Below are 14,522 nucleotides of genomic sequence, written 5' to 3'. Positions count from 1 at the left end.
AGCTTCCGCTTGTGCTTTGTTTTGTATGCTCTGAATGTTGGGTCATGAGACCCATGTTTGTAATATCTCGCTCCTCGGAGCCTATTGATAAATTACTTGAGTCATAGAGTCATGTTGTGATGCCATGTTGTATTTGCACATATCAAGCATATTGTGTGTATGTTATTGAAATGCTTGGTATGTGTGGGATCTGACCATCTAGTTGTTTATCTTTAGTAGCCTCTCTTACCGGGAAATGTCTCCTAGTGTTTCCACCGAGCCATGGTAGCTCGCTACCGCTCCGGAACACTTAGGCTGGCCGGCATGTGTCCTTCTTCGTTCCTGTGTCTGTCCCTTCGGGGAAATGTCACGCGATGAATACCGGAGTCCTGTTAGCCCGCTACAGCCCGGTTCACCGGAGTCCTGCTAGCCCAGTGCTACAGCCTGGATTCATTCGCTGATGACCGACACGTTCGATGCTGGGTCATGGATGCCTGTCCCTGTAAGTCTGTGCCACTTTGGGTTTACGACTAGCCATGTCAGCCCGGGCTCCTTATCATATGGATGCTAGCGACACTGTCATATACGTGTGCCAAAAGGCGCAAACGGTCCCGGGCTAAGGTAAGGCGACACCCGTGGGAATACCGTGCGTGAGGCCGCAAAGTGATATGAGGTGTTACATGCTAGATCGATGTGGCATTGAGTCGGGGTCCTGACAGGTATATACTCCAGTGGTTCTCAACAAGTACGTACTTCATAAAGAAGTGGGGATATACTCCATTGAAAAGTATATACTCCATCGAAAAAAGAAGTGTAAACCTTCTAAAAAAATTAAAAGTGGTATATACTCGCGCGCAAGCAAGTATCTTATACACCCTGTATATACTCTCCATAAACGTAGTATATACTCTCGACAAAAAATGTATATATCCTGTCAGTATAGTGTGGTATATGCTCGTTCAAACAAGTTAAGAAGTATATACTCTCACAAAAACAATGTGAAAGATGCCGTTGTTTCAAAAAAAATGTGAAAGATGTCATATACTATAAGTACATGCATGTGTATAGAGTATTTAACAAAAAACTACCACAATTCATGGAACCGTGCCTATAAACTACCACTTTACAAATTTGTGCGAAAGACTACCATTTTTTCACTAATCTTTGACTAAAAACTACCATGTATAAAAAGTGTCCGATTCAACTTGTTTAAACTCAATTATGACGAGTTGGCCCACACGTCAGTATAGAAAAAGCAATCAGCCCCTCAGCTCGCCCATCTCGCCGGGAAGGCACAGGCACGCCGGCAGCCCCCACACGCTCCAATGCGAGCAAGATGGCCGGCGGCGGAGACACTACCGCACTAGCTGCTTGTGTACGGTGTACCCAACACCGTCGGAGTTGCCAGGCTAGCTAGCCATGGCCATGCACTACTGCTGCTCGTTGCGGTCGGAGCTGCCACTTGCCAGGCCAAGCTGCGTAGCGGCCCTGCTGGCCTCGCTACATGCTGCCGCGAACCGCGTCGCACCTGCTCGCCTCGTCCGTGCAGCGGTGACGCGCCGCCGCTGGCCGCCATGCTCTGCCGTGAGCCGCTGGTCGCCGCATGTACCCCGCAGGCTTCGTCGACTGCGTCGGGGGGACCTCTCCCCCTGCGACGACCTTGCCGACCTCGCCGGCGCCGCCAGCGTTTCCCGCCTCTGGTGCAGGTTCGGACCACCTCCCCCTCTTTCTCGCACGCGCTCCCTGGTGGCTGCCGCGCCCCGCAAGTCTCGCCGCCTGCGCATGCCGAGCTCACCGCATGTGCCCGCTGGTCGCCAGGTGGGGAAATCAGTCGATGAGAGAGAGGGAAGGGGAAAAAGCAGGAGGTACGCACGCCGCCGGCGACGACGTCAGATGGCAGGAGGATGGAAGGTTTGGCGCCAGCCGCTCCGGCCACACCAGCTCCGCCATGAACTCAGAGGAGGCACACGGGTCACCGGAGAAAGAGATCGAGGCGGCGGTGGTCTTCACCGGAGAAGGAGGCGGAGGACCCGATTGCTTTTTTGAAGAAAAACTAGGGACCCGATTGCATTTTTAGCCCGTTTATGTGTGGGGTCGGGCAGTCAGATTTGCGTTTAACCCAGGTAAAGCGAGCAGTTTTCACACTTGGTAGTTTTTTGTCACGGATTAATAAAAAAGTGGTAGTTTTCGGGACAAAATCGTAAAGTGGTAGTTTTCTGTCATGTTTCCGCGAATTGTGGTAGTTTTTGGTTAAATACTCATGTGTATACAAGTAAAATCTCGGTATGTGCATACACAAATGTACTGCACTTCAAATATCCATCCGTGAGAACAAAGTAAAATATACCTTATCTAGTGTAGTGTACCAGATGCCTTATCGCATGTTCAAAAAAAAAAAACTCATGCAATGGTTGCATGCAACGAGAAGTAAGCAATCATCTGGTCGTTCCTAACTTCTAGCAATCAGGTATGCATGTGGTTTGCATGGCTGGTTACGGTTAGTGCTAATTGGAGAGGTGGGAGTACATACTCCCGGGAGTATAAAAGAGGAGTCCTATATATATATATATATATATATATATATATATGTGTGTGTGTGTGTGTGTGTGTGTGTGTGTGTTTATGCGCTAGCAAACCCATGCACTAGTGCATGCAGCCCCTCTTTTTTCCCAGCTGCGCTTGCCCTCGTTTTCATTCGGGGAGCCGTCATGTCTTTACGAGCCGGGCTCGATCTGGCCCAGATGATGTGCTGTTGATTGTGGTGAAGCAACTTGATCAATGAAACCTCCCATTCGCGAAAAGAGAAACGATTGGGACATTGCTCAAGTGTTGCACGGTCAGGGCAAACCGCGAAAACGGCAGCTGGTTATCGGCCCGCTCTCTCTTCCTGCCCGGCGGCTGCAACCGCAAGATGATGGGTGCACAAGTTGATACGTACGTAGAGACGCACGCAGTATATTAACACATGTCCCCCGAAAGGAAGGAGGTAGGAACTCACGCACGGTTGCGGAAAGTGAAAATCAGAAGTCTCCAAGAAGCGTCCACTCCGCCACCTCCCTTGTCTCGTGCTCACTGCGCCATTCCGTCACGTGTTACCTCACCTTGGTTACTTCCCTACTCCCTAGGCAAATAAGTAACCTCTTTTATATTCCTCAGCAAGGAACAAAAGCAAGGCAAAAAGTTGTAAGTTGAGATGGAGACGGTGCGATGCGGACGAGTGACAAGTTGGGCAGCTGCGCCTAAATTAAACCGGCCCCGGATGGAGATGGATCATGATTATCTTATCACAAACAATGCGTGCGTGCGTCATTGCAGTTTAATTTGTCTATGCCGTGGGGAAAGAGAGAATGCTGGAAGTCTCCAATTTTCAGTTTTAGACATTTAAAACGTTTATTTTACACAGCTAGGGTATTTTTTATTTACAGTATTTCAAAAAATAAAAGAATAGAAAAATCACAGGATTGCAACGCCATGTCCTTTTGAATTCTATAGGAATTTGGATTGCATAAGTGAAAATACGGAGGATTCTTTTACAGAGATTTGAGTGGATGCTAAAATTCCTATGTGATGTAGCACAAAGAAATCCTTAAAAAAAAGTCTTACGAATCAAAAGATCAATGCAGGATGAACTCCCAAGGATTCTAATTCTTCAGAACTACTACTGTGAAAATCTGTTGAATCAAAGAAGGCCAGAAATAGGAAGCAAGGAAAAACTACTCCATCTTTTACCTTTTTTATGAGGTTGATTGAAGAAAGAGAAGCCATGCAGTAGCACATGAACTAGCTAGGTCAGTGAGAAGAGTTTTTTTTTTTTTTGTTATGAGTGATGATCTCCCGTTTGTAGTAGTATGACGAGAGACATCGTCACAGCTGATCACATTCCAATTTAATTAAGCTTGTTTACACGGAATAAAAAAAGACGCATGGTAGGGAGAAATATGCTAGCCCGACCAGGTCGTGGTGGTTGCCGAGGGCGGGAGGAAGCGCGAGAAAACGTCAAGGTTTGACGCCGCGCAGTCATGAACTATTAATGGAATGTCCACACACCTTTCCTGCTGCGATTGGCCGGTGCTAATCCTTTGCAGTATAGATTATTAACGGGGGCGTACACAGACAATTGCCAGAAGACGAAGAATAAAGGAAAGAAATCCGCAGCGACTCGTGAAGATGTACGGAATCGGAATCTATCAAGGTCCTTGCAGTCGGTTCCACACTTGTGAACCAAGATTTCCACACAAACAAACAAACGGACAGAGAGAAGCTAAACCAAACGCCGTCGACTCGCATGTGAGGTGACGCCACAGCGCCACCGCAGCCAATGGAATTCCACGCAGCACGACCCACCGCCGGCGACGTGACGCGAGAACGTTCTCCTCCTCTTCCTTCCGGCCCACTCCGCCTGCGGATCACGAAACCCCGCCCCGTCCCCGCCATCGGCTTCCCCCACCACTTTCCCGGTTGGATCTTCTTCACCGCGCCCCACCCCACCCGGGACAGGCACGTTTTCTTGCTCGCTCCGCTCACCTCCTTCGGTTCACGTACCTCCCTCCGCCGATGGCCGCTCCAGCTTCATCCATCCACCGCGCTTATCATAATCAGGCTCGTATATTTTAATCACGTGCTTTCGGAGCTCGATCTCCAAAAGGGGAAGGAAGAGGCGGTTTTTTGTACCTAAAGGACAAGATCATTACCTGCCGTCCGGCTACCTAAATTGCGTGCCCAGTCCAGCTAGATTGGCTGCGTGGCGTGCGGCTTTATTCTGCAAGTTGCAAGCAAACTAACATGTGCACACAAGCTAATATGACATGTGCAAAATATTGGGCACAGCGAGTGGATATGTATTAATACAGTAGTACTCATTCAAAATGATTGTATTCTTAGCAGAGCAAAAAAGTTTCAAAGAAATTTAGGTTATCTCCGGGGCCATTAGCTGAATCTAGGGCTGGACCAAAAGCTCGTAGCTCGCGAGTTTAATGAACGCTCGATAGTTCGGCTCGTTAAGCTCGTAGCTCGCTTCTTAATAAACAGAGTCAACCATTGATTTAACGAGTGAGCTATTCGTTAAGCTCGTTAGTAACAACACAACACATATTTTCATCTTACGTGACAAACTTTTTGTAGCACCTCAGCACATCTATACAATCTAATCAAACATGTAAGGCAATAAACTATTGTATATATTTTTTGTAGTCATCACATTTCATATTGAAAACCACACATACACATTCATCATGTATATCGTAACACATCATAATCTGTTAACGAGCGCTCACGAGCTTCAAACGAGCCGAGCCAAGCAGGGTTTTCTGCTTGTTAATATTAACGAGCTTAACGAGCCGAGCCTTAACAAGCACGAACTTAACGAGTCGAGCTGCTCGTTAGTCCACCCCTAGCTGAATCCATATGTGGCTGTCACTACGCAAGGAGAAGGACCAAGCACCCATGGTCTTTAGGAGCAAGCTATGGGAGATGGTCTCTTAGGATTTGTTCAACCTGTTAATTTGGTTGGGGGCCTATTAGTAGAATTTGGGATGCATAAGCCTCATCTCCTTGCGTCTTAATTTTTTTCACTTGCCTTGGGACTGCCATGCGTGGCAATATTTTTGTTAACTGTGCTATATTCAGGTCATGAACTTTCAAATGATCAATAAAAAGGATATACGCACCACTCGATGAAGAGGCCAGATGTTGTTTCCCATCCTTTTGAAAAATATAGTACTTTGTAAATGAATACTCCCTCCATCCCATAATATAACTTGAAAAAATATCTTATATTATGGACGAAGAGAGTATAAGACGTTTTAAAGACTTGAGACAAAGCAGCGGTCATATTCGCGTCAGTTATAACCCAAAATTTGGCATATTTCAAATTGATTCCTCGAAGGCCACATGGTTTAGGAAAGCAGGGCACTGAATTTTGGTGTACACTACATGTTTTATTATTGATCAAACAACATCATTTTCCTCCTCCATCTCCCTCCCACGATACCTTAACAACTAGGACGACAACGCTGATTTACCCACTCTGACGAGACCACGCCCCCCTTCTCCCTTTGTCAGCCGCTTCGACGAAGAGAGGGGATGATAATCCAGTTGTGTCGGTCTGTTGGTGGTAGAGTGAAATTTTTAGGTTTTATTCTCGAGTTGTCAGTGGTGAGGCGATGGTGAAAATTTTAGGTTTTTTTTCTTCTTCTGCGGGTTTGTCTCAGTGGTGCTGTCGTACGGAGGGATGACACACTATTGGTGCTCCGGCTCCAGTTCGGACCAACAAAGATTGGCCAACCTCGGTCTCGTCAGGGTTTGCGTGTGAGAGTTATGGTCCTCGACTCCATCCTGGTCACACGTGAGGAGTTACACATGCCCTCTTTAGTGGTTTCTTCTCCAAACAGGTGTTTTGCTATGCATATCGCCGGCATTAGTATCTTGTGGTCTACGTCGACAAATTTGTGAGCGTTTCTTCTACAAGCTTTTGAGTTTCAACAAGTTTTCTCAACTAAGGCGGAGGCTCGGAGGTGGCAAAGTGTTTTTCTCATGACGCGCAGTCGATGGATGCATGAAGAACAAGTTGTCAACGCTCCAAGAATTTAAATGTATCTTTATTTTTTGTAGGAGTATTTTTGTAAGGATATGTGCTATTCAATATATAGTTTCAAAAACATCTTCGAAATTAACTAATGTCGACCCCACAAGAAAACTAATGTCGTTGATTTCAGGCATCTACAGTCCATTTCAAGCATCTACATAGCAATATGCGAGTTGCTATGTAGATCGCGGTCGTCGGCATTTTGTAGTCTACATCAATAACTTGCTGAAGTTGCTTCTACAAGATTTTGGGTTTCAACAAATTTGCTCTTAGCTAAGACGGGGAGCCAGAGATGAAAATGTGCTTTGCTCACAGTGTCTCGTCGGTAATTACAGGAAGAATAAGATTTTGGCACTCCCACGAATTTAAATGTAATTTTCAATTTGTAAGTGTCTTTTTGCACGAGTTTGTGCTATTTAATACTCATACAGATTTTAGCTTTAAAAACATCTTAATAATCAACAAATGTTACCCCTCGTGAAAAAAAAACTAATGCTATCAATTTTAGGCATCTGCGGACATACGACAAGGAGTGTTTCATCTCGTCTCCTTCCATCCCATGTGCGGCGGCTAGGGCACTCCTCCCCTACAACTTTGTCGATGAGCCCATGGATCAGCTGCCTCCCCTCTACTCGGGGTTCCGGTGCGTAGGCTCCGACTAGCAGTTTAGGATAAGTTTCTTGTATGGGTGACGTGGCAGATGGCGGTGCTTCATCTTCGAGTTGTTCTTCCAGATTCCTATCCGCCTCGTGTTCGTTTGTCAGGACGGGGTCAATGGAGCTTCGACTCAGATTCGTGTAGTCTCCTTGTGACGAAGAGGTTAAGGTTTCTCATTGTCCATGTGAGACGACGAGTTTTGAGCTCTTGGAAAGAAAAACTTGTTTTACTCATGAATGATGTAGGCAAAATACAGTGAGTCATTTCTTGGCATATTTTGGTAGATCACATAGTCGTATTGTCGTATGACTAGGCAGTCGGCGGCGCTGGGGTCTCCCAAGATTTAGGCCCAATTTTTTTTCCAATATACATATGTTAGTATTGGCCCAGTCCAAACAGAGGACAAAGCGAGCCACACAGCGAACCAGACAGACGATCGAGCGGGTGAGGAGCCAAGCAGGCGAGCGCCCCTCGTCCTCTCCCAACCCCAGCAGTTCCCACTTCCTAGTCTCCCTCCCCCAATTCCCAATACCAAACCTAGCGGCGGTGGGCGGTGGCAATTCCAGGTCCGACCGGCCCTCTCCTTCCCTCCCCTCGGGCCTCGGCCTCCGGCTCTACTCCTCCCCTCCACGTCCGCCGGTCAGTTGGTCAGGGCGTCCTGCCGGCGGCCGGTCCCGGTCCTGCGTCTGCCGACCGCCGTCCGGCCGTCTCCTCCGCAAGGTGCTGCGCCTCCGAGATCCGGCCTCCGGCCTCCAGTGGCCTCTGCTGAATCGACTCCCTCCACGGCTGACCGTCTCCTCCAGCTGACCAGCTCCAAGGTATTTTTTGCCGTGTATTTTGTAAGAAATCTGAAGATTTGTGTGTAAACTGAAGTTAAACTAAACCTGAAGGATGTTTGGTTCATATACTGCATTTAGAGCAAAAAATTTTTTGGAATGAATACCCAACCTTCATTTCCTGCCGCCGCCGCTGTGACTAGGTGCAGGATTCCTCGGCGCTGTACAACTTGCGCCTATGATTGTAACAACCTTTGATGAGTAACATAAGTTTATTCCCGCGAAAAAAAGAAAAAAAATCAAATACATCAAATACATATACTAAAGGACTAGACAAAAAATTATTACATCACTTTGTAAGTACTCCTTTGTATAACAAAGCAAATAATTAGCGACAATCCTAAGTCGGGGGAAGATTGTTTTTCTATAGCTAACTTGATTATGGATTAATGATTTTTTTTGGAAAATTGCAACATGAGAAAAGAAATGCATGTTGCACTTTGAAATAACTTGAAGCTTCATTTTTCAGAATCAACCTCCACACATAGAAATCTCAATATATTTAGATATAGAGATACCCATTTGAAAAATAATTTGATCGAGCTATAATATTTTAGTGTGTGTAACTTCATAGTTGGTTCATTTTGCCCCGTAAAGATAATGTTAAGTTATGATCCAAATTCATATATAAGTATACATGCTAACTTCTAACGAGTGGAGAGGCCAGTCGTTGGGAGGCTTGGGCCCCCCTACCAGGGACGCCTGAGGGGGTGGAGGGGGAACTCCCGCGGTTTGGATCAGTATTGACCTAGGTCATCTATACTAAAGATATCGTCTTTTGTAAACGTCGCACGCGATAAGTTGATTAGTTGCAAATCTGTGGTGTCGGTAACCTCTTTTGATATAGTAAAGTTTTGCTAGCTGACGCCGTGGTTTTTTCTTTTAGCATTGGAGGGATTTTCCACATTAAAATCATGTGTCCCTTATTATTGATTGGTTCTTCTTTGATTTATTGCCAGTTGTATATCTAACACATAATGTAGCAAGGATGATGTAGCAACTCAGTTTGTTTGATAGACCAATAGATCAATGACTCGGACGAGACACCACAATCACACACGAAGAACATTTTCGCCGTGCAAGATTGGAGGTGAAGCACCCGTGCTCTCTCTCTCTCTCTCTCTCTCTCTCTCTCTCTCTCTCTCTCTCTTGCATACTTGATTCACTTCGTATGTACTCCCTCCGTTCTGAATTACTTGTCGCAGGTATGGATGTATTTAGATGTATTTTAGTTCTAGATACATCCATTTCTGCGACGAGTAATTTGGAACGGAGGGAGTACGTAGGATAGATGGATACGTTTGGTGTGTAGATTGATGGAGGTCAACTTGTCTAATGAGCTAGATACATTCTGTTGGAAAATTTCAAGTTCAGGCCTTTTTTCGGTTAAATCTACGTACGTCGGCTTCATCAATATTGGACTAGTCTCTAGGTCGTTACATATCTAGAAAATTAAAATGTCTTTGAAAATGAAAGTCTTTATGTGGTTCATGCATAAGGGAGTGCTTTTGACTGAAGACAACTTGATGAAACGTAGGTGGGAGGGTAGTAAACGATTTGTATCAGGAGGAAATGATTCAATATTTGTTTCACAAATGTCCGTTAGCCATGTTATTGTGGCACATAATACATGTGTCCTTTAATGTATTTTCACCTAGTACCATTTCCAATTTGTTTGCAACTGGTAACTGAGGTTTAGCGTAATACAACGATAAAAGATCACATTGGAGCGTGTGTGCATTACTTTGGGATATTTGGAATTGTCGAAATGGCGTAGTTTTTAGCCGAACCAATATCTGCATTGATCCGTATGTGGCGGAGCTAGACACAATCGGTTGGGGGGCGAAAGGTAAAATATTTGTGTTTGGAGGGGCCAAAGGCTAAAAAAGTTTATTTCCTTTAGGGGGGAGTACGTCTCTATTGGAGCGGTGTGAAGGCACAACGCTCCTCAAGAAGCCACTAGGGCTACCGTATTCTCCTCACTCCCTCGTAGAATGCAAGAAATCGGAAGTACCGGGCGAGCCGTACTACCATTGTACATCCACGATACTACTGCTTATATCTTCAAAGTTACAACGAGTGGTGTGGTAGTGGGGTAGTAGTATCGCCCAACTACTGTTGAAGCGAAAATCATCACAGAACCCCAAAACAAGCGGCGGTACCGCTTCAGTACTGAACATGCAGCAGTACCGCTGAAGTGATACTACCGCTCTCCAACGTTGTACTATCGTTTGGTTGCTTCAACTAAGCCAAGCAAAGAAGGAAAGATCTCTAAGTTGTCAGAAGGATAGGTAGGTGCAAAGGTAATGTGTACGTGTTGATTTCATCCTTCTTAGTAATATGATTTTCCTACGACTCAAATCCACACAAAAATAGAACGTTTGAAACAACCATCATCAAACACCAAAACCACCCAGAAAGAAATATGGCATAATAGTATGGCTTTTAGGTGCAACTGTCTGGAGACGATAACACGGGATACATATAACCGATTTGGATAACGGTCCAATAATAGAATAGATATTTAGGCTTCTTGTCCTATTTTTGCCGGCCATGGATTTTAATTTTATGTTTCGTTTTTGCTTCCGTATCTAAGATGAATTTCATACATTCTATCAATGGATTGTGTGCATCGCTTGATACAGAGGCCGGATAATCCTCCGTTCAAAGAAAAGCTTACGTATATAGTACATAAATCATCATCTTTTCCTTTTTGCGAAATGTTATGCAGCATCATCTGGAAGGCTAACTAACTACACATTTTCACGCTAAAAATATCCAAGCTAAGCACTGAAGGAGAAGGGACGGCAAAATGCCATGCACCATTCGTGCAAGATGACAGGCCGCAGACGAAGGGCAGTAGCACAGCGGACGCACGGCAGAAATTGAGATCCAGCTGAAATCACTCTCACTCACCCTCCGGTGCCTCCACGCGAACTCCGCTCGCTTCCACTCACCCGCCCCCATATATACCAGCAGGGAGCACTCCGCCTCCATCACTAGTCAGCTGCCTCCGGAGTTCACCTCACCCACCCACCCACCTCGCCTCACCTCTCCCGCCCAACTCCCTCCATTCCTTCCCATGGCTCTCGTCCGGCAGCGCCGCCAGCTACCCCACCTCACCCTCCCGCTCGACCACTTCGCCCTGCGCACCCCGCCGCCGCCGCCGCCCCCCGCCGTCGCGCCGTGCGCCCCCGCCGAGGGCCTCGCCCGCCTCTCCGACTACGAGCGGATCTCCCAGCTCGGCCAGGGCAACGGCGGCACCGTCTTCAAGGCGCGCCACCGCCGCACCGCGCAGCACTTCGCGCTCAAGCTCTTCGCCGCCGGGGACGGGGACCCCTCCGCGGCCCGCGAGGCCGAGATCCTCATGCTCGCCTCGGGCGCGCCGCACGTGGTGCGCCTCCACGCCGTCATCCCGTCGCCCGCCGCGGAGCAGCCGGCCGCGCTGGCGCTGGAGCTCGTGTCGGGGGGCTCCCTCGCGGGCCTCCTCCGCGCGCTGGGCCGGCCCATGGGGGAGCGCCCCATCGCCGCCGTGGCGCGGCAGGCGCTGCTGGGGCTGGCGGCCCTGCACGCGCTCCGCGTCGTGCACCGCGACCTCAAGCCGGCCAACCTGCTGGTCGGCGCGGGCGGCGAGGTGAAGATCGCCGACTTCGGCGCCGGCAAGGTGCTGCGGCGGCGGCTCGACCCCTGCGCGTCCTACGTCGGCACGGCCGCCTACATGTCCCCGGAGCGGTTCGACCCGGAGGCCTACTCCGGGGACTACGACCCGTACGCGGCGGACGTGTGGAGCCTCGGGATGGCGATCCTGGAGCTGTACCTGGGCCACTTCCCGCTCCTCCCGGCGGGGCAGCGCCCGGACTGGGCCGCGCTCATGTGCGCCATCTGCTTCGGCGAGGCGCCCGAGGCCCCCGCCGCGGCGTCGGACGAGTTCCGCGACTTCGTGGCCCGCTGCCTGGAGAAGAAGGCCGGGCGGCGCGCGTCCGTGGCGGAGCTGCTCCAGCACCCGTTCATCGCGGAGCGCGACGCGGAGGAGGCGCAGCGCTGCCTCGCCGCGCTCGTGGCGGAGGCGGCGGAGCTGGGCGACCAGTAGCCTAGCCAAACCGCCCGCCGGTTAATTAGTAGTCGGAGAGTTAGGAGTCCATCCATCCAAGCTGATGTGTACATAATCCGCGCCACGGGGAGGAATAAACCTGTCCCATGTGGCGTTTTTCTTTTCACCTTTTTGCCGTACCCAATGATTATTCCTTCGTTGTTTCACGTGAATTTGCAAGGGACAGTTTTGATAATTGATGGCACCTTCTTCATCAGAATCAGAAGCATGGCATATGGCGTCAGTGGAATGTTCTGATCGATCTGTCATGTTTTAAGGAAATTTCTCGAGCTATAAACCTGTGAAAGGCTCAGTTCCTATCGGGAACAGCACAGCGAACAGACTCACGAGAAACATGCATTACACGGACAATGCTTGGGTGCCGTAAGGCAACTACTTTTGTATCTATGACATGTGGGCTCAATAGATGGCTGGCCCATATGTCAGTGTCTCAAAGGCAGGTGCCTTTAGAAGCTGCGTCCGCATTGCGCAAGAGGAGATTGAGGGAGTTGCTGTTTGATTAAACTGCAGAAAAACGATGGAGCTCTTTTTTTCCAGGGGAGATTGCAAATTCAGAACTGCCACAGGCGACTGGTTTGGTATCCAAATTCCAATCGCTTCTCCTGCTCCTGGTTTGGTGCCATCTCTTGTACGGGGTATCTGATTTGCCATTCTTAATGACGGTACCTGATGTGGCAGGAAGGCCATTTACTAATTTCTAATCTTGATGAGCGATGATCACTGATGACATGGGCTAAGCATACGTAAGAGGGTACCAGTGGGATGAATGGCTTAAACAAAGGCCAATGCTGGGATTTCTGGATTCTTGTGGTGCTCCAAGTCTCGCGAATATGCCAATCCTTGTGGTACTATTGTACAGTATGATATAGAGAACTGTTGAGATGGCCCGAAATCAGTGCGCTAGCCGATCACAGATTAGTTATCAATCAGTGGCCCGAAATCAGTATGCTAAAAGCATTGGTTGCGCTGATAACGTACTCCTAACCATCGATAGGGTTTTCAATTAGATCGACAGCGCACTGTTCTGCACGGAGTAGTTGCATTTCCGTTAGGCAGCGCGTGCAATGGGTGCCACCGCCTCAACGGATCGCCGGCACATTCAAAATGTGCAAATGGCGCGTTCGTTGCCGCTCGGCTCAAGTACGTACTTGGGCATACGCCGCATCCTTGATTTTCGGTATATATAGTGTACTAGCAGCACACGCGCACGACCAGATAGACTCCGATTCCAATTCCGATTCCAAGCACGGCCGCGCTTATCCCAGACGATGTGGAACCGGCAGGCCTGCCTGTATCCATCCATCTTCCAACAGCTTCCACCGCTCACGGTCACGGTGAGGCTCATGGCTGTCATTCTCAATCTGGACGCGGCCGCGGACGAGCAGGAAGGAGGCCCTGGGCACGTAGTCCCCGCTGTAGGATCTCTCTGAACCAGACGCCACCGCCTGCCGGTCGCCGTTTTGTCAACGTGGATGGATATGCGTACGGGGAGCAGAGCAGTACAGACAAGGCAGACCGGTCGCATCAGTTCAGCAGCAAGGATTTTTATTTCCGATGGCCGGACGGAATCATCGGAGATGGTTCGCAGATGAAACGGAATCGCGTGCGGTGCGGTGCGGTGCGCCAGCTGGGATCGGAGGATCTTGCGTGTTGCCCGCCGCGCCGATGGAGAGCCATGGAGGGAGCAAGCGGCGCTGCGTTGCCAGGAAGCGGTAAGCTGACGAGATTAGTAGATTGGTGATGTCAGGTGTGGTGTCGCAGGTGTTTCCGTTCCCGTAAAGTCACGCATGCACCAGGCAGTCCTGGGACAGTGGGACGAGACGAGATGGGCACGTCCCGTGTGGACGAGGTCAGCGCCAAGCGCCAATCGCCAATCGCACTGTTGAGATGGCCTGAAATCAGTGCGCTAGCCGATCACAGACTAGTTATCAATCAGTGGCGCAAATTAAACAACACGGGACAGAACAAGGAGGTGTACAAAACCCAGCAGTCGTCAGCTAAAAGTATTGGTTGTGCTGATAACGTAGTCCTAACGATCGATAACTTACAGCGAACTAACAAAATCATACATAAATTAAAAAACCCTAGAAAAATGATACACTAACTTATCTAACAGCACGTTTTGATACATTTTTTCGTTCATCATAACGGTGCACTGTCGTCGCTGTTAACTGCGTCTACGTGACCGTTTTGCTCTCCCTCTACCCTGTGTGGGTCCCAATCGTCAGTGGGACAGCGACAGCGAAATAAAATCAAAGAAAAATACAACTAGTCTGCGGGTTTCGAAACGGAGACCGACCAACCTACCACACCATTCTACCGCCCACGTTAAAAAAGAGGCAGACTGGTACTCGCT

The 14,522-nt window shown here is 48.6% G+C and overlaps 2 protein-coding genes across 2 annotated transcripts; both read left to right on the top strand.

The window, feature by feature from the left end:
- Positions 1 to 1,269: 1,269 nt before the first annotated feature.
- LOC119288674 lies at positions 1,270 to 2,262 on the top strand. Its single transcript, XM_037568248.1, has 2 exons — positions 1,270 to 1,685; positions 1,798 to 2,262. The coding sequence occupies exons 1-2, from the start codon at positions 1,399 to 1,401 to the stop codon at positions 2,054 to 2,056; spliced, it is 546 nt and encodes a 181-aa protein (XP_037424145.1). The 5' UTR covers positions 1,270 to 1,398; the 3' UTR covers positions 2,057 to 2,262.
- An 8,810-nt stretch (positions 2,263 to 11,072) lies between these two features.
- LOC119284989 (mitogen-activated protein kinase kinase 9-like) lies at positions 11,073 to 12,365 on the top strand. Its single transcript, XM_037564181.1, has one exon. It carries the CDS (start codon positions 11,138 to 11,140, stop codon positions 12,143 to 12,145), a length of 1,008 nt encoding a protein of 335 aa, XP_037420078.1. The 5' UTR covers positions 11,073 to 11,137; the 3' UTR covers positions 12,146 to 12,365.
- The last annotated feature ends 2,157 nt before the right edge of the window (positions 12,366 to 14,522 follow it).

This window comes from Triticum dicoccoides, chromosome 4A (assembly GCF_002162155.2).
Source record: "Triticum dicoccoides isolate Atlit2015 ecotype Zavitan chromosome 4A, WEW_v2.0, whole genome shotgun sequence".
Classification (NCBI taxonomy): Eukaryota; Viridiplantae; Streptophyta; class Magnoliopsida; order Poales; family Poaceae; genus Triticum; species Triticum dicoccoides.
This window is presented reverse-complemented; position numbering and strand designations above follow the sequence as displayed.